Raw genomic sequence first — 26789 nt, forward strand, 5'->3', positions numbered from 1 at the left:
TATTATATTATATTATATTATATTATATTATATTATATTATATTGTATTATATTTATTATATTATATTATATTATATTATATTACATTACATTACATTATATTATATTATATTACATTATATGATATGATATGATATGATATGATATTATATGATATGATATGATATGATATTATATTATATTATATTATATTATATTACATTATATTACATTATATGATATATGATATTATATGATATTATATTATATTATATTTATTATATTACACAATTATAATGCTTATTTGATTACTGACCTAGAAATAGTGCAGAATCATTTCTTCTTTGTTTTACATCATAAAAATTAAAATCCCATTGATTAAAAAATTTTATGTGGTAAAAAACTTTTTGGACCCCACTTTAGTTTGATTAATTTTATAGTTATAGTTTTATTTTAATGAATGGTTGTCTGTGAATTTGCATTGCACTCACAGTCTTCAGCTCTGTGATGCGGTGTGCGAGTTGTTTATTGTCAGCGGGTGTTTTGTTGAGCATGGCAAGCTGTTCTCTGTGACGTCTGAGCTGCTCTGAGCAGGTGCATCGCACATCAGAGTATCTCTGCCACACCTTCAGAAGACTGTGCGACCTCTTCAAGGTGTGTATGACCTTTTCCTTCACCTCTGACCACCTAGAGGGCAACACACAGGTGAATGAGCTTGAACATTCACATACACATTCACATTGTTTCGCTGTGATGTGTGAAGTTTAACCTTGCTTTTTCTTTGTCTAGGTGCTCAGATAAAATCTGGGCAGAGTCTGTGCTAATTCCAACAATAAGGATTGATGTTGTCTTGTTAAGATCCTCCCACTGCCTGTCACACTCCTCAGTCTCAGCTTTTAAGACCTGTGATTATATGATCATAAAAACGAATTAACTAATACAATCAAATAAAATACGTCATACCAATTAGAGATAGCTTAGGAATGAAAAAGTGTGTGATTGATTGCCAGCACCTGTAGCTTATCGATGTTGTTCTGGAGGGTGGAGAGGGAGAGCAGAGGGGCGTGGTAATACTCTAGTGATTGGCAGATCTTTATTGTGTTTACAATTGCCTGGCTCCTCCCACTTTCGAACTGAGACCACACCGTACACAGCTCCCTCATGGCATTTCCAAGGACTTTACTCTATAAAGTTATTATTAAATTTCTTATTAATGTTAATAAACACACTCAAGACTAATTACAACTAAAAGCAGATTTGTTCTGGGACACAGGAGCAAGTATATGTCTCAGTACCTGTTGAGAGAGTTCTGTCAAAGATTGTGAGAGATTTTGTGCTTTTGAGAGGAAGTCTTTATCCCTGTCCTCTTCATCAGTGGTAAGTGTCCTCTTTCCCAACTCAGTAAGTTCAGTGAATTTGGCCTTCAACTTTTCCTCCAATTCCTGAGAAAGAGAAAAAGATAATTAAAATTCCTCTATAATGTCATATAAACATATTTAAATCAAAACTGGAACACTTTTGAAAGTTTTAGTCACCATGAAATCAAAATGAACGATTCTTGTTTTTATGGAATACTGCAGTATTTATTATAAATGATTTATCTGTGCGGACTGCCTTCCACATACAACTTATGGCAAAAGCGTAACCAGTCAGTTACGCGTCAGTTACGCTTTTTCCATAATTTGAATACAGAAGGCGCAGGACGTAGCGTAAGCGTTTTCAACTGCGAGAGGCATTACACCTTCTTTGTAAGTTGAATATGGAAGACGGTCTGGCAGAAGCTAGATATTTTACTTTATAACTTAGAAAAATATAGGTATTTTTCTTACACAAATGCATCACTTTGCTTCAGAAGGCCCTTATTAACCCGGCCATGTGGAGTACATTTATAATGGATGAATGCACTTTATTGAGCTTCAGACTCGTTGATCCCGTTCACTGCCATTATAAAGCTTGGATGTGTCAGGATATTTATTAAAGGGTTAGTTCACCCAAAAATGAAAATTCTGTCATTATTACTCACCCTCATGCCGTTCCACACTCGTAAGACCTTCGTTAATCTTCGGAACACAAATTAAGATATTTTAGTTGAAATCCAATGGCTCCGTGAGGCCTCCATAGAGAGCAATGACATTTCCTCTGTCAAGATCCATAAAGGTACTAAAAACATATTTAAATCAGTTCATGTGAGTACAGTGGTTCAATATTAATATTATAAAGCGACAAGAATATTTTTGGTGCGGCAAAAAAAAACGAAATAACGACTTATATAGTGATGGCCGATTTCAAAACACTGCTTCAGGAAACATCGGAGCAGAATGAATCAGCGTGTCGAATCAGCTGTTCAGAGCGCCAAAGTCACATGATTTCAGCAGTTTGCCAGTTTGACAAGAGATCCGAATTTGATACGCTGAATCATTGTGCTCCAATGCTTCCTGAAACAGTGTTTTCAAATCAGCCATCACTATATAAGTCGTTATTTTGTTTTTTTTGGCACACCAAAAATATTCTTGCTGCTTTATAATATTAATATTGAACCACTGTACTCACATGAACTGATTTAGATGTGTTTTTAGTACCTTTATGGATCTTGAGAGAGGAAATGTCATTGCTCCCTATGCAGGCCTCACTGAGCCATCAGATTTCAACTAAAATATCTTAATTTGTGTTCTGAAGATGAATGAAGGTCTTACGGGTGTGAAACGGCATGAGGGTGAGTAATAAATGACAGAATTTTCATTTTTGGGTGAACTAACCCTTTAATATAACTCAGATTGTGTTCATCAGAAAGAACAAAGTCACATACACCTAGGTTGGCTTTAGAGTGAGTAAAGCTTGGGGTAATTTTCATTTGAAAGTGAACTAATTCTTTTAAGGTATGTGAGCATCAACATAATCAGTTACCACATCCAGAAAATATCAGCGACTCACTTCACATTCCTTCAGGCTCCTCTCAGCAAACGAGCGACTGGTGGGTCTTTCAGCCAATCGCATCCATTGTTTTTGACGTTTGACCCAACGCTGCAGGAGGTGTAGTTTGTTATCTCGCTCTGCACTTATCCTCACCTGTTCTTCAAGATGTCGAATCTGTGAAACACATTACGATCTAGGTTTATCTGCATTGGTTACCTGTGTACTTTTTACTAATAAACTTAATAAAGTCACCTGTATGTTCAGGTGAGCCTGTAGAGTAAGCCAGCGCAGACTGACGTGTCCCAGGCTTTCAGCGAATGCAGTGTGTTTGTACCTGCTGGTGTGAGAGTCAAAACCGACCTGCTTCAGCTCACACTGATTAATAAAGTCAGCAGACATCTGCTGACATGCCATCTCTCTCTTCATCCCCTGGACAGAGACAAAATAAGACAAAGACCAAAACTCATTTTTGAAATCTTGCTGAAAATTTCTTAAAGGGTTAGTTCACCCAAAAATGAAAATTATGTCATTAATGACTCTCCCTCATGTCGTTCCAAACCCGTAAGACCTCCGTTCATCTTCAGAACACAGTTTAAGATATTTTAGATTTAGTCCGACAGCTTTCTGTCCCTCCATTGAAAGTGTACATGGACAGTCTACCGTACATACATTTTCAATGGAGGGACAGAAAGCTCTCGGACTAAATCTAAAATATCTTAAACTGTGTTCCGAAGATGAACGGAGGTCTTACGGGTTTGGAACGACATGAGTCATTAATGACATAATTTTCATTTTTGGGTGAACTAACCCTTTAAAGTTAAAACTATATCACCATCAAAAGATTAAAAAAAAAAATAGTGTGAAAAGTAAAATAATAATCTGTTTTTTTTGCTCTGTTATTTCATTTCGGCTAAAATAAAATCCAAACACAAGATCATCTAATTTTATTTGTTAATTGCTAACATTTTATTATTGATAGAGAGATAAAAAGACAACAAGGTACCTGATATGTTCTGAGCAGGTGTGTGAGCTCGGCGGCAGTACAGGTGTTGTGACCCTCTCGTTCAGCTGCCTGTAACCTGCTCTCAGCACCTGTTATCCAGCCACGCACATCAGCCAGCAGTCCTTCAGGAGACAGGCTCTCCATCACACTCTGAGAGAGAGAGAGAGAGACAGTACAGAGACAGATGAGAGTGACAGACAGAGGTGGAGAGAATAGAGAAGAAAGAACACAGTGGAGCCAGGTGAGGGGGGACACATGTAATCAAAGCAGAAAAGGGATGAGAGAGAAAGAAAGAGAGCCTCATAACAGATGAAAAAAGGAGACTCTATTCCTCACAGATTTCATCAGCTGCTGAGAGATACAGGAAATCATGGTTGCATGACCTTCATGATAAAAATGATGTTCTCCTTCAGAGAGATAATGCTCCAAACTGAAGAACATGAAACTGACTGGTATTTCTTTCCAACCATACAGGGAACAGTTAGTAATGATGCAGTACATGCTATAATTTCAGACAAATTGAAGTACAGACTACATTGTACCTGGTGCAGTCTCTGTTGGACGGTGGGTATGTGTGTCTGTATCTCCACCCAGTCTTGCTCCACCTGAGACAGCTGAGACTGTAGAGCCAGAAGAACCGGGGACAGAGCCATTTCTTGTTTTACAGACAAATCAAGTGCAGATGACACTGGATCCTCAGAGATAACACCTTCATTTGTGATGTTTGCATCTGATCTCTCTGTGGTTGAAAGAGTTTCTTCAGAGGAGATGTTTTGAATAGAGGAAACATTGGTCTCTGATGGAAAGATGACATCTACAGATGAGGAGTCTTCAGGGTTGAGATTGCTAGTTTCACTCGGCTCCGGGTCTTCAGGGATTGTTGTATTTCCGGAGGGAGTGGATGTTCTTGGAGCACTAGAGCTTCTGCTGATCTTCTGTGTTTTAATGATATGCTCTCTTTCACTGAGCAACAGGATCAAAGATCCAGAGCTGATCACTGACGCTTTTAGAGCAGATTTCACCTCTAGCTCCTTATTGAACTCCTGTGTCAAACACATCACAACAGTGTTGTTCACGTTAACTAAAACAAAACCTATTAAAATTGTATTCATTAACTGAAAAAGCTGAAATCATATAAAATATGAACAAAAATTAATGAAATAACAACTGTAATAAAATAAGTTGAAGTACTAACATTACTAAAACTGAAATAAAAATGTTTGTGATGTGTAACTATGAAAAAGTGAACAGTTGATCAAATTTTAATTAAGATTTAAAGGGTTAGTTCACCCAAAACTGTCATCAATTACTCACCCTTATATTATTCCAAACCCGTAAGACTTTTGTTCATCTTCGAAACACGAAGATATTTTAAATGAAATCTGAGAGATTTCTGTCCCTCCATTGACATTCTACACAACTACCACTTTGTATAGTAGCTTCTTAAAGTTCATGAAGAGATCCTACAACTAATCCATTTGATTTGAGCGGTTTAATCCAAATTTTCTGAAGAGACACAATAGCTTTATATGATAACGGATTCAATTTAGGCATTTATTCACGTATAAACACTGATCATCGAACATAAACAGAAGCTCAAATGTACTTGCTTGACGCACAAGAAAAAACCTCATTGGTTCTTGCCGAAGGTCAAACGTGCTGCGTATCTCACGAGAATGAACCTCATTGGTTCTTGCAGGTCAAGCAAACATGCTTGAGCTTCTGTTTACCATATCTGATGTTTGTTGATGAATGTTTATGCAGTATGTGAATGAAAGTCTAAATTCAATCTGTACATAATACAAGGCTATCAAGTCTCTTCAGGAAATGTGGACTAAACCACTTAATTCATATGGATTAGTTTTTTATGATCTCTTTATTTGATGGGACAAAGTGGTAGTTGCATGGACTGTCAATGAAGGGACAAAATATTAAAAGATCTTCATTCATTTGTGTTTGAAAGTCTTATGGGTCTTTGAAAGTCTTATGGGTTTGGAACGACATGAGGGTGAGTAAATGATGACAGAACTTTCATTTTTGGGTGAACTAACCCTTTATATATATATATATATATATATATATATATATATATATATATATATATATATATATATATATATATATATATATATATATATATATATATATATATATATATATATATACACACACACACACACACACATATATATGGTATATCCTGTAAATGGTCAAAATAATTGTTCAGAATAATACTAATTAAAAATGAATTATTAGAATCACTAGTTGACTGACTATGAAATGATGAAACTGGGAGAGAGTGTCCACTTCCTGATCAGCTGCGTTCATGTGATCTTTCCATGTATGTAGGCGTTCTCTTGCTGGGTCTTTCCACTCATTAAAAGCCTCAAAATCACTATGGTACCTGGAAAAAATACTGTGATGATATACATACAATAGGCCTACTTTGTATTTATCCTCTGTGTCCTTTTCCATCTCTCAGTCTTTCTACACAGCTCTCTCTTATTTAACATAATTGGGTAACATTTTATAATAACTCACGCTATGAAGCATTAGTTAAGCATTAGTAAATAGTCAATTCATCATTTATAAAACATTAATAGACATTAGTAAGCTGTTTATAAATACAGCTATAAATGCTTTGTTCTTGATTTATAAGCATATCTATAATGAGTTTAATAATTGTATTTTCATATCTTATTAATGATCAATTTATCATTTCTAAACTATGTATTACATTTTTCACAAACCAGTTATTTAGGAGTTGTCAGTGGATCATAAGATCATTTAGGAAGTGTAAGTAAATGATTAATAAAATATTTAAATGTACATTTAGGCATCTTATTATTTAGACATATAATAATAATTACTTAGTGTGTTAATAAATGCTTTATTAACACATTTTCCTAGTGTCAAAACTACTTCAGTAGAGGACAGCAGTGCAGAAGATCACTAAACCTTTAAATCTCATTTATAAAAGCTTTACAAAGCATAAATAGTCCTCACTTTAGATGAGCTCACAAAAATAGTTAACTGATTACTTCTAAATGTTTTATAACTACCTGAATTAATCATGAATTGCAGTAGAAATGTATTAATAAAGCATTTATTAACACACTATGTAACTATTACTACATGTCTAAATAATAAAATGTAAAAATGAATGTTTAAATAGTTTATTAATCATTTACTTAGACTTCTTAAATGATCTTATGAACCACTACAGCTCCTCAATAACCAGTTTGTAAATAATGTAAGACTTAATTTAAAAATGATAAATTGATTATTAATAAAGTATGCAAATACAATCATTAAACACATTATATATATGCTTATAAATCAAGACTAAAGCATTTATAGCTGTATTTATAAACTGCTTACTAATGTCTGTTAATGCTTTATAAGTGATGAATTGACTATTTACAAATGCTTAACTAATGCTTCATAGCGTGCAGCTATTATAAAGTGTTACCCATAATTTAAGTGAGTACATGTGACTCAAAGGCCTGGTTTCACAGACAGCACTATGCCAGGATTAGGCCTTAGTTCAGTTAGAGCATTTAAGTAGCTTTTATAAACATTCACTAGAAAAAAAATTACTGGTTTGCATCTTGAGACAAAACAATGCAACTGACATATTTTAAGATATGTACAAGTTGCTTTCAGTTAAAACAACTCAAACATGCATTTAGGACTAGCTTAAGCCTTAAATGTTGTGATTTTAAAACAAACGATGCATATTGCATAAAGAACTTTTGTCCATAGTCAAACTTAAATTCACCCACATCATTCACTTTTACCTGTTCCAAAGCTTCTTAAGATGGTGGGTGGAGTCTAGTCCTTGCTCCACCCTCCTCTTAAGTGCAGCCAATCGCTGTTCCAGCCTTGCTGTAGACACACCCAATATGTGTACACCCACTTCACTACTAGACATCAGCTCCTGCTGTCTCCGGCCCTCATCCAGAACCAGACTGATACGAGCTCTGTTCTGCTCCAGAACCGCCAACACACTCTACCACAAACAACAAGAAGAATACAGCGATCTTTAAATATGCATTCTGATTTAAAGGTATATATGTGGATCAGTTTACTAAACATAAGTTTAATTACCTGATACACAGAAGTATTCTCACTGAGCTGCATCTCAGTTTGGTCCCACAGAGGAGTTATGGGAAGTTGAGCCTCTAACCTCTGCAGCAGCGTTTCTAACCAGGAATGATTTTCATCCCAGTGAGTGCAAACCTGAAATATATCAAAGTCCTTATCAAGGGCAGTGTGTTTTAGCTAAAAAATATATTAAAAGCTGCTATTGGTCAAATTGGCCATTCAATCTGTCAGTTCCCATTTGTTCGTTCATTTATTCACAAATCCCCGATTCTTCTTGGTTGATGCAGCTTTCCATACATAAAAACTGTAGTGGTGTCATTCCTCATGATTTCTTGATTCCCTCGATCTCATACCTGCAGTGCAGAGTGTAGTACTGTGCCAACAGCCTGAGCCTGCTGCACGACACTGGACACTTGACGTTCCACCTCAGACACTTCAGTCTCCCAGCCAGAGGAGGCGCTGTCTGGGATCCGCACACTCAGTTGCTGCAGTGTCCGCAGGTGGGCAGCCAGAGACCGGAAAAACACCTGTGGATTTATAAAGTCACAGAAATCAATGAGAGATTGCAGGCCCTGCTGAAACGGTAATAGTGTGCATGATTCATGTGTGATGTAATGCATGTTTGCATTTTTTTGCATTTGTGCTGTGTTTGTATGTGTGTGATATGTTTACCGTGTGTGTGCTGAGGTGTGTCTGGAGTTGTGCTGGATTCCTGAACTCCAGCTGAGAGGCACAGGCGAGTTTCTCTCTCCCAAGATTCAGGAGCATTTGCAGACCCTTCAGTATTTTTTCAAACATCTGCTGCTGATCGAGACTCCATTGAACAGCTCCACAGCGCTGCTCTAGATCACTCCAAACACTGTCCAAAACCGCCTAAAGAAAGTGTATATTATTATATTATGTTATATTATATTATATCAGATTATATGTTGTTTTGGTGGTCAAGTAACATTTCTTATCACCAATGTAGAAAACAGTTGTGCAGCTTAATGTGGAAACCGTGATACATTTTTTTTAGGATTCTTTGATGAATAGGAAGTACAAAAGAACAGAATTTATTTGAAATAGAAATCTTGGTAACACTTTAGTTTAGGGAACTCATATTCACAATTAAGTAGTTGCTTATTAGCATGGATATTACTAGCATATTGGCGGTTTATTAGTACTTATAAAGCACATATTAATGCCTTATTCTGCATGACCATATTCTACATCCCTTAACCTTACCCCATACCCAAACATAACCACTACTACCTTACCAGTACTTACTATCAATAAACAATAATTAGGAGTTTATTGAGGGAAAACTCCTAGTTAATTGTGAATAGGTGTTCCCTAAATTAACGTGTTTCCAAAATAATTTCTAACATTATAATTGTCACTTTTGATCAATTTAATGTGTCCTTGCTGAATAAAAGTATTGCTAACCCTTTACTCAAAGCCTTTATATATAATGCATTATAAAATATTCTGAATGCATGAATAATGCCTTGTAATTCACCTTATGATGTATTATGTGGTTTCATTAATAATTGTAACCTTAGTTATAATGCATAATAATGCTTATGTTACACCTTTAGACAGTATAATGCATTAAAGCACACGACAAACAACCAATTTAAGATGTAATAATCTTCAAATATTATAATGCATTTTAACTTCGGTATATAATGCATTATAATGTACATTATGAATACCTTTATAATCTATTATACATAAAAGGCTTTAACTAAAGTGTTGCTGTATTATTTTTCAACAAAAATCAACAAAACCCCAAAGTTTTGAATGGGATTTTTGTAATTCATAGAGAAAAATGAAACATATTATTAAAAACTACACTTACAGCATTTACTGTACATGCCATTGACAGTATTTGTTAGCCATTCTATTTTAAGTCTACTTTAGAATTCTTCTGTATATTCAGATTTAAATTTCAATTATGTCTCATGCTTGCTACCAGGTACGGAATTGGAATTCAAAAGGTATTCTCTAAATGCTGAATGGTGCGCACACTCATACCTCCAGTGTGCTGATCTGCTGTGTGATGGGCGAGGGCTGATCCTGACTCTCTGTCTTGTCTCTGACTTCTGCCAGCTCTCTCTCACTCTGCTCCACTTCCTGTTTCTGCCCAGTGATGGCCTTCACATGGAAACACAGGTACAGCAAAGGTCAAAATCTTAAACTTCACGCACAATGAACACCTAATAGAAAGAACATAAATGTTCTAATGCACTCCTGGAATGATGCTTGTCTAATATCAAATGAGTGGATCAGAACTAAGAAAAATTAAAGTAAGGCTGTATTTAGTGCAAGAAACCCTGACTTGACATAATGAGTGTTCAGGGGAAAAATAAAATGCTAGAAAACTGTAGAAACTGGCACTGAAGTCAGCAAATGTACAATGAAGACTTCAGCATTTTGTCCTGTTGGAGAATGATAGACATTTAAGCATTTATAGCTTATCTCATTCAGATATTCAGCTCAATTTTATTAGTAGTGTGTAACAAATCTTCACACACTCATCCCCTGGTGTTAAAGGCAGTGTTATTCATAGGCATGTGTGCTTACCTGCAGCTGTGTGTGAAGGTCATGGTGGGTTTCTCCGTTAGTTGTAGGGAGAAGGATCGACGTGTTAGTTAGTACAGAGTCATGCAGGTCTTTCACTCTCTTCTGCAGGGTTTGACACACAAGAAAATATTATATTTAAGTCACACTGGACAAAAAAGTTCAAAAACTAAAATAAGAGTAGATTAAAATACTTTTTTCCATCTTATCTTTACAGAAGAGGATTAGGGGCAAGCAATAATAAAAAAATAAAACCATCTTGAGATTAAAGTTGTTAAATTTAGAGAAAAAAGTCGAGATAAAGTGTTGAGAATAAACTCGTTAAATTAAGACATTTTATCTCAACTTTTTTCTCGAAATTTAACTACATTTTTCTCATAATTTAACGAAATTGTTCTCGAAATTTAATGACTTTTTTCTCGTAATTTAATGACTTTATTCTCAACATTTTATCTCGACTTTTTTCTATAAATTTAATGAGTTTTTTCTCTTAATTTAACGAATTTGTTCTCGAAATTTAACGACTTTTTTCTCGTAATTTAATGATTTTTTTCTCGAAATTTAACTATTTTTTTCTCGTAATTTAATGAGTTTATTCTCAACATTTTATCTTGACTTTTTTCTTGAAATTTAACAACATTTTTCTCATAATTTAACAAATTTTTTCTTGAAATTTAACAACTTTTTTCTCGTAATTTAATGAGTTTATTCTCAACATTTTATCTTGACTTTTTTCTTGAAATTTAACGACATTTTTCTCATAATTTAACACATTTTTTCTTGAAATTTAACAACTTTTTTCTCGTAATTTAATGAGTTTACTCTCAACATTTTATCTCGACTTTTTTCTTGCAATTTAATGACATTTTTTTTCATAATTTAACGAATTTTTTCTTGAAATTTAACGACTTTTTTCTTGTAATTTAATGAGTTTATTCTCAACATTTTATCTCGAATTTGTTATCGAAATTTAGCGACATTTTTCTCGTAATTTAACGAATTTGTTTTCTCGAAATTTAACGACATTTTTCTCATAATTTAACAAAATTGTTCTCGAAATTTAATGACTTTTTTCTCGTAATTTAATGACTTTATTCTCGAAATTTAACGACATTTTTCTTATAATTTAACGAATTTTTTCTTGAAATTTAACAACTTTTTTCTCGTAATTTAATGAGTTTACTCTCAACATTTTATCTCGACTTTTTTCTTGAAATTTAACGACATTTTTCTCATAATTTAACAAATTTTTTCTTGAAATTTAACAACTTTTTTCTCGTAATTTAATGAGTTTACTCTCAACATTTTATCTCGACTTTTTTCTTGAAATTTAATGACATTTTTCTCATAATTTAACGAATTTTTTCTTGAAATTTAACGACTTTTTTCTCGTAATTTAATGAGTTTATTCTCAACATTTTATCTTGAATTTGTTATCAAAATTTAGCGACTTTTTTCTCGTAATTTAATGAGTTTATTCTCAACATTTTATCTCAACTTTTTTCTTGAAATTTAACGACATTTTTCTCATAATTTAATGAATTTGTTCTCAAAATTTAACAACTTTTTTCTCGTAATTTAATGAGTTTATTCTCAACATTTTATCTCGAATTTGTTCTCGAAATTTAACGACTTTTTTCTCGTAATTTAATGAGTTTATTCTCAACATTTTATCTCAACTTTTTTCTCGAAATTTAACGACATTTTTCTCATAATTTAATGAATTTGTTCTCAAAATTTAACAACTTTTTTCTTGTAATTTAATGAGTTTATTCTCAACATTTTATCTCGACTTTTTTCTCGAAATTTAATGAGTTTTTTCTCGTAATTTAACAACTTTAATCTCGAGATGGTTTTATTTTTTTATTATTGGTTGGCCCTAATCATCTTCCGTACATCTTAAATGCAGAGACATAACTATGGGATTAAATATAAGACTGAAAATGTCTCATTATGATGACACAAGTTAGTGGGTTTTTTTTTTCTTCCATTACAAACAAATGGGTATTTGTGACAGTTATGAGGGCGAGACATCTGTGGGTTTGGGGTGTAAAAACTTAACTGCTGACACATAACACTGTAAACACATAAGCATAAATTTTCTGATCTATTTAGTGTAGTCTAGTAACCTAATCTGCAGGAGAATTTTCAAGTGCACATCCATCTCATCAGTTTGTGTTGGTAATAAATAGATAGAAGCAGACAGAAATCTGACCTGCAGCTGAGTCGAATGTTTTATTCGCTCCTGTAGCTGCTCCTGTTTTTCCGCCAGAGTCTTTTGAATATCACATACACGCTGCGTCAGCAGGTCAAAACAGGTGGAGGATACCTCTGAACCCGAACCTAACAACTTTATGACCTCTGACCCATGGGAGGTCAATATGGCACCCAAGGAGTTTAGCTCTGCAGATAAATTCTATGAATCAGAGAAGAAATGGGGAGTAATGGATGAATGGATGGAAACAAGATAAATAAATAAACAGATAGATAGATAGATAGATAGATAGATAGATAGATAGATAGATAGATAGATAGATAGATAGATAGATAGATAGATAGATAGATAGATAGATAGATAGATAGATAGATAGATAGATAGATAGATAGTAGAAGTGTAACGGAACATGTTTTCATCCCAAATGGTCATGGTACGGACGTAACGGTGCATAGTCACATGATGAATAAGCCAAAAGTATAGTTCACTTTTTACGAAGTAGTCGAAGAAAACCTGCATGAACAGAACAGACCAGAACGCATGCAAGCTCCAGCGATAATGGAGGCCTATAAAGATGACAGATTGTGCAAAGAGGTTAGAAAGTACCCTTATATGTACAACTCTAGCATGAAAGAATACAAATATATTTACATGGGTTGTAACTTGTGAGATTGCTCAAAACTGCACATGCGTCGTGTTTGCGTCAAGTGAAGTATACTTTGCTTGACTGTGTGTATGTGTAAAAAAAATAAAAAATAAGTATACCCAGGTCTATACAGTTGGTCACAGGAAAGTGTGCCGCATAAATCCTGAAAGTCCCATTAGATTACATGAAGAGGGCGGGGTTTATGACCTATACTGCATCCAGCCACCTGGGGGCGTTTAGGATTTACTTTTGTTAGACAAATTAAACAATAAAATTACACTTCAAATACATTTTTTAAGATGGTTTCTGTCATTTTAGATTTTATCACGCTGATGTAAGTTCAAGTGTTCGTTTTTTAAAATAAGTTTGGTTTTAGTTAGTCATTTGATGTTATAGAAACGGATGTGTGACGTCATGATTGACAGCTAAGATTGACAATGTGACGAGCAGGGCGGGCGAGAGCCGTGAGGGAACGGCGCGAGGCCGGTGACGTGAGTGATAATGAGCATCACCTGCACCTGTGTTACATTGTATGGGGGGGCGGTCCGTGCCAGTTCTAAGGCTAAGCAGGCGAAGGATAAGGCGCAGTCTACCCTTACGTCGCCGTCAGACCGTGTCAAATTTTGAATGGGATTGATAGGGAGGACAGACGATAGACCCGCGGCGACGTCACGGCGACGTCACTGTAGATCTAATCGTAGGCGGCGACGTGACGGCGGCGTACGTGAGAAATTTACATTAAAAATGACGTGTGATTGGTACGTCTGAAATATGTACGTCGCATCATATGACGCCTTTAAACGCATTTAAAAATTTCCATTAGTAGATGTAGGCTATTTGTTATAGACTATTGTTTTTACAATAATTAGTTAACTAACTAGTGGCAACAGTGCATATGAATTCTAAATTTATTTAATGTATTATGAGTGTGTGTGTGTGTGTGTGTGTGTGTGTGTGTGTGTGTGTGTGTGTGTGTGTGTGTGTGTGTCTTTGTGTGTATTGGCTGTTACGTTAGTGTTGAAGTGAACAAATTAAGCATGTTTTGAAAATTTAAAGGCATTATTTTAACTTGGATGCCATAGCCCTAAAAGCTTATGCTCAATTTGTCTATATCTTTTTTTGTTCTTTCGTGATCTTGCCTGAATTTTCTTTGTCATTTAACATTTTCTTCAACATGAGGTGGAGAACAAGTTATTCCTAGAAAACATTCTTGGTTTCATGGATATAGTTTGTCTATTTGGGAAAATAAGAAGTTACAAAAAGTATAAACAGTAAAAAGATGATGGTAGAAAGGATTCTTCTTCTTATTATATTATTATTATTACATTTGTTACCAAAAAGAGGAGCAGTTATAATAGATGTATGAATTTCTGATGCTCAGGAGAACAGCAAATTCTAAACCAGGGGTTGTCAGCTCTTTAAGGTCCACTTTACTGCAGAGTTTAGCTCCAACCCTATTCAGCTGAGAACTCCTGGTTTAGAATTTGCTGTTCTCACCCTGAACTATTATAATTTTATTTTTGGTATTATAACCACTGCTCTAAATCATCAGCAATTTCATCTGCAACCTGAAGGCTTGGATATTAACCTTGTCCACTAGATGGAGCTATAAGATAAGGAATCATTTTAGACTTATATTATTAATTTGTTTTCTATCCCTTTGAATAGAAATAAATGCATTTATTTATGTAGATAATTTGTGTAACTTGTGTATTGACAGTATATTTCATTTACATGTAAGTTTGTGAAATGTGAAACAGTAATAGCCTATTTGATGGTGGAAAAATATATATTTTAATATGATTAATTTTAAATCATATAAATGATGAGATGTGTTAACTTACCTGCATTTTTCCATATTTTTGTATTTTTTCATTATTTATAATTATTTATTATTAATTTAGTAAAGTTTTATTTAACAGGCGGTGATTTCAATAAATATAAGTAGTAAAGTAGGCTATTGCTTTAAAAATAACAAAATCAAGTCTATCACTTGGAGAAAATGCATTCCTCCCTTCACTCTAAAGAAAAATGGTTTTAAACGGTACCAAATTATGGTTCTTCAGCTTGTAGCAATAGCAGAAGCCGAAACTGTGTAGTTTGATGGTTGAGCTCCAGAAAACCATTAATGAGGTGGCTATGTCAGTTACAGCTTTGAAAAACAAAAAAGCAGGAATAAAGTAATGCTTATAAAGGGGTTATTCATGAAGGCGATGCGGTTCTAAATAGAACTGTTACTATTATCATATTTTTGAGGGAAAGTGTTCCATAAGTCTATTTTTAATTTTTATTTTCCAGAGAAGAAAGAAAAAGAAATACGTGTTTGGGACAACATAAACATCTATATCCCTTTAACCCATGTTCAGTTCAACAGTTGAGTTTGTGGCAGAACCATTTGCTTTCTTGCATTATTTTATTAACCACTACATAGCTATTTTAGTTATGAAAAAATATTATATAAACGTTAAGCCAAAACGAATTCATTTAAAGCTAAACTGAAACAGAAACCTGCGTTATAACCTACCTCTCTAATTTGGCACAAATCCAAACTATATTTATTATTTAAACGCTTTTACACAGACTACTTAAAATTAGCAGTATAACCTTTTATATGTTTGGTTGAATGTATGTTATTTTGACAGTTAACAACCGCGATGTCAAGTTACTAAAACTGATATGTTTTGTGTCCGCGTGATGAGGCGCCGACGTTCACTTGAATTTTCTTATAAAAGCGGAAACATCTTAAAATAATCAGACATTTATGGTGTAATAACTTGAGAGAGACACACATGCAACACCATTCGAATCTGTGAAGGTTTTAATAGGCGTATTAGTTTACACTCAAAAATTAAAAAGAAAACTTTGCTTGTAAAATAAACAAAGAATTTCCTGCCGTCTCGGTTTCCTTTCTGTGAACTTCTCAAATGAACCGAAACTCATATAGTCTAGTCTATTGTCGCATTCTTCCCCCTTTCATTTTTTTAATAGGCTATGTTAAGTTATGCGCATAGACATTGGCTATTTATTCCTTTTATATAGCCTAATTTAATCTTTTTTTCCGTTCACAGAAGCGCTGCAGATGCGTGATTAATGCATCCTCATGTTCTGTTGTTTATTTTGCTATTTGTTCAAGTAGGCTAAAACTAAACCCCTGGGACTTTTTATTCACAGACACTTATCAATTCTAATTTCGTTTAATTAATTTAATTGTCGGTTAATGAAAAGATGATCGCGTCAATTGAAAGTCAGGGGGAAATAAACAGAAACGATATTGACAAGGCAACAATAATTTTCGTTCAGTTTAAGTTTTTCAACTAATATTTATATTTTCTTATATTTCATGTTTATTTCGATTAGCATAAATGTTTTAATAGTTTTTGTTATTAATTAACTATAATGACCCTGCAAAACCGAACTACATAACAGTACATTTTCCCGCTGTATAAGCCACGAATATTTACAAAGATTCACGAATTATTTAAATTCCGTCTGGGACACAATCTCAGGCCGGGAGTCTCACGCTCATCGAGGCCAATAAACCTAAAGCTATTGCTGAAAACAAAATTGACATTACTTTTAAGAATAATGTTGGAAAAGTGATAATAATGTGCCTCTTTTGCCCACTTTCATTTATCAGTCCCCCTTTACAATAGTAATAATTACAAAACATATATAGCCTAAATATGTACAAATAAATTATAAATTATGTAAAACTATAAATAAATAAATTATTTAGCAGATGATTAAAAAAACAATCATTACTGACAGCCCTAGTTAAAACATTTAAAAATTAACCCGCATTGTTATGAAATTTGTGATTAGAATATTTTCTTATATTTTGCTATAGGCCTATTTGATTTCTTGAAAATAATAGGCTATTAAAATGACTTAATCTTCTGAAAACAATATCGCATATAGTCAGATATTGTGAGCTGATCTATTCACACATTGTATAGTCAGCTGTAGGCTATTAATTAAAAATCTTACCACTAGGCTATCAAAAGTAAAAGCTCAGAATGACATCCCAGAATATTATGTTGCATAGATTATAATTATAAATTTTACGTGCTTGAATTTGAAGTTGGTAGGCTTAATAATCGTGAACATAACATAAAATTGCGAGTTTGGTGGTGTATAATTTGGTACAGTCATTAATCTCAAAGAGAAAGTTAATGATTATTTTTTAATTATTAGGTTTTTTAACAGTAGGCTACAGAGAACTGTGCATGCAATACACCATTTGTATATCCAGTGTCATCAGAACAGGAAAGTAAAAGAAAAAAGTTATTGATAAAGAAAATACGAAAACATAGGAAAAACATGAGGGTAAGATTAGATATTAATTTATTGTGGTGGCGACGTGCTCCTTCTCCGGCGTTGGTCTCACGCGTCTGTGTTGCGACGTGCTCCTTCTCACACGTAAAAAGTACACGACTGTTTCCTTTGGTTGGTAATCAATGGCACGAATCCGCCCCCATAGCTGCCGTCCAAGAGGGAGCAGAGGAGTCGCCGCCATCCGCCGTGGGCCGGAGCCTGCTACCGTCCGCCATAAAGGGGAGTCGGAGGGCCGCCAGCAGGCGGTCGAGGATCAGGCCGTCCACCGAGCGTCCAGTGCCACCGCATGGCACCGCGAAGAAGAGCCTCTTGGCAGGCTGAGGACCAAGTGGCAGTGTGTGGGGGCAACCGGACCAAGAATTTTTTTTCTTTTTCCTCTCTCCCCTCTCTCGTCTTGTCGCTCCCCTTGCTTCTGTCTCCTTTCTCTCGTCTCGTCTGTCCTTACCCCCAGGTGCTGCGGCTGCCGAGACAGGCCCCGGGGAGGAGTAAGCGCAGGGGCGATGGGGGTATGTGACGAGCAGGGCGGGCGAGAGCCGTGAGGGAACGGGGCTCTCGAGTCTCTCACGGAGGAGCTCCGGAGGCATAAAAGGAGGAGCGACATCAGTGAAAGACGAGAGAGGACCAGGCCTGGACTTTACGTTATATGTTGGTGTGGCCGGCAGACGTCCGCGAGGGTCTGCCGGCATTACTTTCATTTTGTTCTTTGTTTATTTTGAATTAAACTTTTGTTTAACGTTCGCCGGTTCCCGCCTCCTCCTTCCCATATTTACGAACTGTGTTACAGACAACTTCTCTAAATGTAGTCACTGAGTCACCAACTGACTTTTTTCAGGATTTCTGGGAGGAAATTGAAGCTTTAACTTCAATTACTTTCAATAGCTTTAACTTTAATTTCTATATTTCCATTTCACACCAACATAATGAGTTGTTCTGCAGTCAACTACTAACCGATTCTGCGTGAGTGTGGGCGGGGCCTTGATACCGCGGCTCCACTTAAATAATAACTGAATTTAATTATTTGTAACCTTTTAATATTATATAAGCATGCAAGTAAGGGCTCACTATATAGTTTACAGCATTAGCTAAGAGAGATTTTTTATCCTTACGAAAATGTTTAATTTGAAAATTATTAATAATTTTTTATTCGAAAATGAATTATAAATTCAATTATAATTTTCATTTTCGAATTAATTTAAACAGAGACACATTTGTTAAAAAAAAACCAAATGTGTACCTGCTGTACAGAACCCGTACTGACTTCAAAACTGAGGTATGTACCGAACCGTCATGTTTGTGTACCGTTACACCAATAAAAGATAGATAGCTAGATAGATAGATGAATGACAGACCAACATATAGATAGATAGAAAGATAAATAGAATGATGGATGGATGGATACCTGTAGCTGCTGCAGCTGGTTTAGTCTGTCAGTGTGTGAGGTTGCTGGCTGAAACACAAGAGTGTGTGTGAGAGAGCCGAGTGTGAGATTCACCCCACTCAACACTTCAAACAGACCTTCATCCAGAGACTGATGGCCCTGCACACAAACACACAGACAGATCAGTTCAATATAATTCTGTTATCTCTGGGCTAGACTGTCATGACTGGGTGTGTATCATGGTATCTGTCTGTGTTAGTGTTATAAACTAATTCTTTATGGTATGTGATGGGATATGTGTTTGTTATTGTTATACCTGTGTAAGTGCTGAGTTTTGCAGTTCCTTAAACTGTGAGATGTTGGATTGAATCTCCTGCAGACAAAGAGAAACAGCAGCTCCACTCCACAAACACACAGATGGAGCAAGGATCTGTACACACACACACACACACAAAAATTAGAATTAAAAATTGAATTTACCTTGGCATAGTTGAATAACAAGAGTTCAGTACATGGAAATGACATACAGTGAGTCTCAAACTCCATTGTTTCCTCCTTCTTATATAAATCTCATTTGTTTAAAAGACCTCCGTAAAACAGGCGAATCTCAACATAACGACTGTTACGTAACAGTCAGGATCATTAATATGTACGCCCCCAATATTTGCATATGCCAGCCCATGTTCAAGGCATTACACAAGGGCAGGACATCTGGATGTGCACAGCTGAATCATCAGACTAGGAAAGCAAGCAAGGACAACAGCGAAAAATGGCAGATGGAGCAATAATAACTGATATTTTTAGTGATATTTGTAAATTGTCTTTCTAAATGTTTAATTGGCATATTGCTAATGTACTGTTAAATGTGGTTAAAGTTACCATTGTTTCTTACTGTATTCACGGAGACAATAATTCATAAACACAACTTCATTCTTTATAAATCTCTCCAAAAGTGTGTAATGTTAGCTTTAGCCACGGAGCATACTATCAAACTCATTCAGAATCAAATGTAAACATCCAAATAAATACCATACTAACGCGATTAGACATGCTGCATGACGAACACTTTGTAAAGATCCATTTTGAGGGTTATATTAGCTGTGTGAACTTTGTTTATGCTGTTTAAGGCAGTCGCGAGCTCGGGGGCAGGGAGCGTGAGCATTTAAAGGGGCCACAGCCTGAATCGGTGCATATTTAATAATGCCCCAAAATAGGCAGTTAAAAAAACTAATTTAAAAAAATCTATGGGGTATTTTAAGCTGAAACTTCACAGACACATTCAGGGGACTCCTTAGACTTATATTACATCTTTTGAAAACACGTTCTACAGCACCTTTAAGGTTCTCTGATTAAAGATAACTACACATTAAACTTTACGCATGAAAACATCAAATAAACATTTGTAAAAAGAATGTATATAAAACACAGAATACAAACATCCAACCCAAAAAATACTGTAGAATCAGAATAATTTAAAATTGAAATATTCATATTTATAGTAAAGTCAGGAGTGTTCAGACCTCAGAAGGATCCTGATCTTTATCTCCATCTTGTTCACTCTCTGCTGTATTGGTCAGTTTGCTGCAGAGGTGTGTCCACTTCCTGTGGACTGCTAACTCTACTTCCTGTCTCTTGTCTTCATTCACTTTTGCTGAAGGCCTGCAGACAATCAGAGAGTGTCATATGATTACAAAGTGTAGACATATATTTGAACAAATAAGTATGTGTATTTAGATACCCTGTATATTCGTCTGTGCTCTGGTTGTGTGTTCGGGCTCTGCTGCACTGAATTGCAATAGCTTTAGTTAGATCCCTCTGTTCATTCAAACCATGCTCCAATTCCTGAAAAAGAGAGGAAAAAACACAATGCATATATATATATATATATATATATATATATATATATATATATATATATATATATATATATATATATATATATATATATATATATATATATATATAGAAAGACTACTGTTTTAAAAGTGTGTGCATGAATGTGTGTTACCCTTTGTTGTTGAAGGCTGCTCTGTCTGAACAGTTTAGTTCTGGAGGAACTCAACATCTCTTGCACACTATTGCTGCGAGTTAACCTGGCCTGCAGGGGGCGCTGACTCTCAACACGCACCTACAGAGAGAGAGACAGAAATATAACACCTCAGATAGCTCTGTTTTCACAGTTCAAATCCAGGCACTTTGCAGCCTCTGGCTAGCAACAATATTGGATTTAATACCTCAGAATCTGCAAATGTGAAAATTAACTGCAGTTACCATGCTATTGATCACTGCAATCTGTTCGTTAAAGGGTTAGTTCACCCAAAAATGAAAATTCGTTTTTTTATTACTTACCCGCATGCCGTTCCTCACCCGTAAGACCTTCGTTAATCTTTGGAATACAAATTAAGATATTTTAGTTGAAATCCGATGGCTCTGTGAGGCCTCCATAGGGAGCAATGACACTTCCTCTCTCAAGATCCATAAAGGTACAAAAAACAAATTTAAATCAGTTCATGTGAGTACAGTGGTTCAATATTAATATTATAAAGCGACGAGAATTTTTTTCAAGCGCCAAAAAAAACAAAATAACGACTTATTTAGTGATGGCCGATTTCAAAACACTGCTTCATGAAGCATCGGAGCATAAATGAATCAGTGTATCGAATCTGCAGTTCGGAACGTCAAAGTCACGTGATTTCAGCCGTTGGCAGTTTGATACGTAATCTGAATCATGATTCGACACACTGATTCACTGTGCTCCGATGCTTCATGAAGCAGTGTTTTGAAATCGGCCATCACTAAATAAATCGTTATTTCGTTTTTTTGGCGCACCAAAAATATTCTCGCTGCTTTATAATATTAATATTGAACCACTGTACTCACATGAACTGATTTAAATATGTTTTTAGTACCTTTATGGATCTTGAGAGAAGAAATGTCATTGCTCCCTATGGAGGCCTCACGGAGCCATCGGATTCCAACTAAAATATCTTAATTTGTGTTCTGAAGATGAATGAAGGTCTTACAGGTGTGGAACGGCATGAGGGTAAGTAATAAATGACAGAATTTTAATTTTTAGGTGAACTAACCCTTTAAGTTCCTCACAACACCTGGATTAAACTGTCCCCAACATTAAAAAACAGACAGACATTAAAAAGTCTGGGTGTATCAGTGTATGTGTGTGTACCTGATCTTCGCTCTGTCTGTCTTGCAGCTGTACCTGCACAGTCACCAGTCTGTTCTTCAGCAGCTGGAGTTTGATGTTGAGCAATTCAGCCTCGTGTTGCTCCTGTTCTTTCAGTTCACATGCAGGAAGACTGGAGATCTTCTGCTCAATCTCCACCAGAATTGTCTAGATACACAATCACAAGTCAACAAACACTCAAACCCAAAATCACTCGAACACAAACTCAAGAAACACCTATTAAGGTTGAGGTTCAGAATAGAGAAAATACAATCAATTAAAAGTAATAAACACTAAAGATCAGAGTCCACCTCAGAAAATGAGATAGTAAGGCTGCGAGGCTGGTGACAGGTGTTTAATGCTCCATTTTACACAATACTGAGTCTTAGAAAAACAAATATGAACAAAAGTCTCATTAATAATCCAATACACAAATTTAGTTTGCGATCGATCTGTGTTTGTCCACCTGTACATCCTGCAGCAAACATAGAGTGCCATAGAGTGAACAATTTGTGATTTCCAGCACAATTTGATCATGATTCCTTATCATCATTTAAAGGGACAGTTCATAAACTCTATTATAATTTACTCATATTGTTCTTCATATCGTTCCAAACCTGTATGACTTAATTTGTTCTCTGGAACAGTGAAAGAAGACATTTTGAGAAATGTCTCAGTGTTTGTTGTGTCAAAACATTAAGAGTTAATGCTCACCAAAATATCTTCTGTTGTGTTCCACAGAAGAAAGTAAATCAGACAGGTTTTAAATGACACAAGGTGAGTAAATGATGACACAACTTTCATTTTTGGGTGAACTATCCCTTTAACACCTTCTTCACCAGAACCAAATGTGTACAATCATGTATATGATGGTTTTTGGTGTGTTTGAGTGGTAGTTATAACATTTGTCCAGGTCAGTTTGCTGGAGCTCAGCTGAATCTCTGAATCTTTGATGAAGTAGTCAGGTTACACACACACACACACACACACACACACACAGTGAAGAGTACTGTATATCTGGCTCAACAACTTTAAAGTGACGTCAATTTTCTAAATATACAGACTAAATGGTGCACATCATATCCTGTTGCCCGTATTCATTGTTGTAGCCAAAGTAAATTTGCATGCTCAAAGTCTAGCATGACCACACCTAGTTTCAAAGCAAACCTCATCAGTAATATCAGCTCTAACTGCATTAATGAGACACATGACCACATCCCAACAGCACAATGAGACTAAACGTTCAATGCCAAGTTCAACAAATCAGAAGAGGACAAACATCCATATTCCTTTTGGGCTTTAAGACACTGAAAAATATTAGACAGGCTAAATTAGTTCATTCAAACCGGAAACTTCCGAAGAACTTGTAGAAAAAAACACATCAGTGCTCGACTGATAAGCCAGATTTATCTCCAGCTATCTCTCTCCTAAAGACACTTTAATTTGAGTGAAACTGAGCAGTCAATAACTGAAATATCTGCACAGACAGTTTCCTTAAGAAAAGAGAAGTTGAAATTCATGATGCATTCACACATTCATGCATCTAAAATAAACAGCACAAAGACATGCTCATGCATGCCATCATGTGTATAACATGTATGTGTGTTTAAAAGAGAAGGTCGAGAGAGAGAAAAGAAAGAAGCAGGCATTGATGTTTTCACTCCACCCCAAAAGGTAAATATTTTGTTCAATGAGCCATGTACTGTATTGCCCTTACTGATTTACTTACATTTCCAATGCTTATAAACACACACACATACTGTATATCAGAATAAAACTGCAGTGATTCAGCACTAAGATAATAACTAAAGTAACTATCCATCAGCAAATAATAAAATAAAACAATTATTTTGTTACCATAGTGTCTCAAATCATCTAATCTAATCTAATCTAATCCAATCTACACCTGATTGTAATTCAGCCATTTTTGTACACTGCAACTATTATTGAAAACAAATATTCAGTTTTCAGTCTAACCAAATTTAAACCAAAAAATTCATTTTGACAATCTATTAATCATAAATACATTGACTCCAGTGTGTTTTAATGTAAATCATGGGATCTGGGCTTGTGAGCTGCGATTACGGTCATTTACGGTCATCAAAACACTTTGATCTCTGTTCAGAGCTGTAAAACACTGCAGTAAAAGACAGAAAATGAAAGAGCAAGTCACAAAGAAAAAGAGAGAGACTTGATTACATAGGAGAGAACTGATTTCTACAGAAACTGATAATGAACTCTTTTAAAGTTTAAAATGCTCATGGCAGGTCCAGAACCAACTTTACATGTAAAAAGCATGATAGGGGCTATGTATGAAGAGAGGCAAATATATCAACATGTACAATGTGTGTGCTCACTTCCTCTCCTGCTGAGTCAGCATTTCACAACAACAGTAGGCATATGTATCTTTTTTTCATGTGCAGAAATAAATCAGATAATTAAACATTTCCTTGTCTTCCTTGAAATGCATGCATGCATGTGAGATCACCTGGCAGGTGTGAAGTTGTTGCTCAATGCTGTCCTGCATAGCTACGTCCTGTGCTTGCTGTCTTGACCCCTCCAGGCTGACCTGTGCTCTCTCCAGACACGCCTCCAGCTGCTCGGCCTTCTCACGGCAGGCATGGAGCAGCCCGTCACTGGACAACCATCCACCCGAGTCCCTGGCTTCACCTGTGGCCTGGGCAATCATACACAACAGCAGCTCAGAGCCAGATGAACATAAGGAAAGAGAAGAGAATTACGAGGCAGAGGAAGAATAAACATGTATAGAAACAGACATGTAAAGGTAAAGACAGGTGTACTGAGAGAGAGAGAGAGAGAGAGAGAGAGAGAGAGAGAGACAGCACACCTGCTCTGGCTGACTGCAGCAGAAACAAGTGAGTTCACAGCAGCACAAACTGTCACACACTGGGCGTGTCCACTGACACAAACACTCTTACACACTCTGCTTTCTTTCTTTTTTTCTTTCTCTCTCAGTTTCCGTCTCACACCAGTTTAACCCTTTTGTTTGTGTGTTCTCTGCCCCCCTGGTGCAGCCTTTCTCTCAATAAACTGTCTCAGCTTTCATACCAGTCATTTGTCATGTTGCTTCTCTCTCTCTCTGTCTGTCCCTGGTTTACTCCACCCACCTGAGGCTACAACTACTTCCTGGAATGTCGTCACTTTCGAGGACAGCTTGTGTGACAGAGAACACACTCGCACACATAAAGGAGGAACTATACTTTTGCTTTGCACTGACTCAACTGGCTTAGATTATTTTTCATCCTTTATTCTATTCTATTACACCAGTATTTCTTTCAATTCTAACTTTAAAAAAACTGATTTTGTCCCACTCAGGTGTCACAGAATACCTTGTTTAAGATATTGGTATCATTGAAATTCATAGAATTTACTGTTGTCTTGCATATATCAGAAATATAGCCACATATTCAAGATAAGATGGCACTGAATGTATGAATGTAAGAATCAACCACTGAAAAACGTGCAAATCTGAATATTGGGGGGGACGTGTCTCCCTTAGGTGTCTTTGGTGGTTATATTCCTGGGCCATATATTATCATACTCTCTACTTGTTGTTTTTTTTTTAGACTATTTTATTTATTTATTTATTTTATCTTATTTAAACTAAGCTGCATGATGACTTGTTTCGGAATTATATAAACACTTCCCAGGTGAAAAAAAGTACATTTCTACAATGTACTTAAAGTGCTCTATTTTCGTGCACTAATTTTGTACTTAATATACTAAAAATTCTTCTTTAGTACTTCTTCAGATCATCTTAAGAACATCTAAGTGTACTTAACTGTGCTATTTTGAGACAACATGAAATATGAACTAAAATGTGCTTTTAAAATACTATCTCTGCATTTAAAAAATGTATTTAGATACCACTTACAGTACATTTGAACCCATAGTGTACTACAAGTGGAAACTAAATATATATTTAAATACAGAGATAGTATATTAAAAGCACTTTAGTTCATATTTGATGGTGTCTCAAAATAGCACACTTAGATGTTCTTAAGATTATCTGAAGAAGTACTAAAGAAGAATTTTTAGTACAAAATTAGTGCACGAAAATAGAGCACTTTAAGTACATTATTTAATTTTTTTCACCTGGGTTACTAAGCAATTGTTTTTTTTGTGCTTAGAAATGGTAAGATATTGAGGAAGTAGATTTCCTGCAGTAAATGCCAGAAAAAAAACAAAAAATTATTTGTTTTTAACTCATTTTAGCTAAATGTATATGCAAAGAGGGCATTTACATAGATGTCTTAAAGGCACAGCGACAATTAAAAAAAGACAAGTGGATCTTAGTGGAAAAATATGTGACATGACCCCTTTAATTTTAAATACTTAGCATATGGGTGGATTCCTGACTTTCTGCACAGTTTATGTTTTACACACAGTAATAGTAATAATACTAAATATTAATAAAAATAATTTGTATTGAGATGTTAATTATTA

General features: G+C 35.3%; 1 protein-coding gene across 16 annotated transcripts in view; it reads right to left on the reverse strand.

The window, feature by feature from the left end:
• syne2b (spectrin repeat containing, nuclear envelope 2b) overlaps positions 1 to 26789 on the reverse strand; it is a 137365-nt gene that overhangs the window by 45167 nt on the left and 65409 nt on the right. For 15 of the 16 annotated variants that reach the window (XM_067386675.1, XM_067386681.1, XM_067386686.1 and 12 more), the window contains 23 exons: positions 24811 to 24999; positions 22326 to 22490; positions 21150 to 21269; positions 20880 to 20983; positions 20662 to 20800; positions 19458 to 19571; positions 19163 to 19300; positions 12783 to 12983; positions 10571 to 10672; positions 10022 to 10141; positions 8675 to 8875; positions 8356 to 8529; positions 8006 to 8137; positions 7696 to 7907; positions 6170 to 6299; positions 4438 to 4938; positions 3896 to 4045; positions 3145 to 3321; positions 2911 to 3066; positions 1275 to 1421; positions 993 to 1163; positions 749 to 882; positions 471 to 666 (listed from right to left, as the gene is read on the reverse strand). In XM_067386675.1, coding sequence (XP_067242776.1) covers positions 471 to 666; positions 749 to 882; positions 993 to 1163; positions 1275 to 1421; positions 2911 to 3066; positions 3145 to 3321; positions 3896 to 4045; positions 4438 to 4938; positions 6170 to 6299; positions 7696 to 7907; positions 8006 to 8137; positions 8356 to 8529; positions 8675 to 8875; positions 10022 to 10141; positions 10571 to 10672; positions 12783 to 12983; positions 19163 to 19300; positions 19458 to 19571; positions 20662 to 20800; positions 20880 to 20983; positions 21150 to 21269; positions 22326 to 22490; positions 24811 to 24999 — 3873 coding nt within the window. The remainder of the gene's footprint in view (positions 1 to 470; positions 667 to 748; positions 883 to 992; positions 1164 to 1274; positions 1422 to 2910; positions 3067 to 3144; positions 3322 to 3895; positions 4046 to 4437; positions 4939 to 6169; positions 6300 to 7695; positions 7908 to 8005; positions 8138 to 8355; positions 8530 to 8674; positions 8876 to 10021; positions 10142 to 10570; positions 10673 to 12782; positions 12984 to 19162; positions 19301 to 19457; positions 19572 to 20661; positions 20801 to 20879; positions 20984 to 21149; positions 21270 to 22325; positions 22491 to 24810; positions 25000 to 26789) is intronic. The other variant, XM_067386682.1, reaches the window with a different exon arrangement.

This window comes from Chanodichthys erythropterus, chromosome 5, assembly GCF_024489055.1.
Source record: "Chanodichthys erythropterus isolate Z2021 chromosome 5, ASM2448905v1, whole genome shotgun sequence".
In the NCBI taxonomy this organism is placed as follows: Eukaryota; Metazoa; Chordata; class Actinopteri; order Cypriniformes; family Xenocyprididae; genus Chanodichthys; species Chanodichthys erythropterus.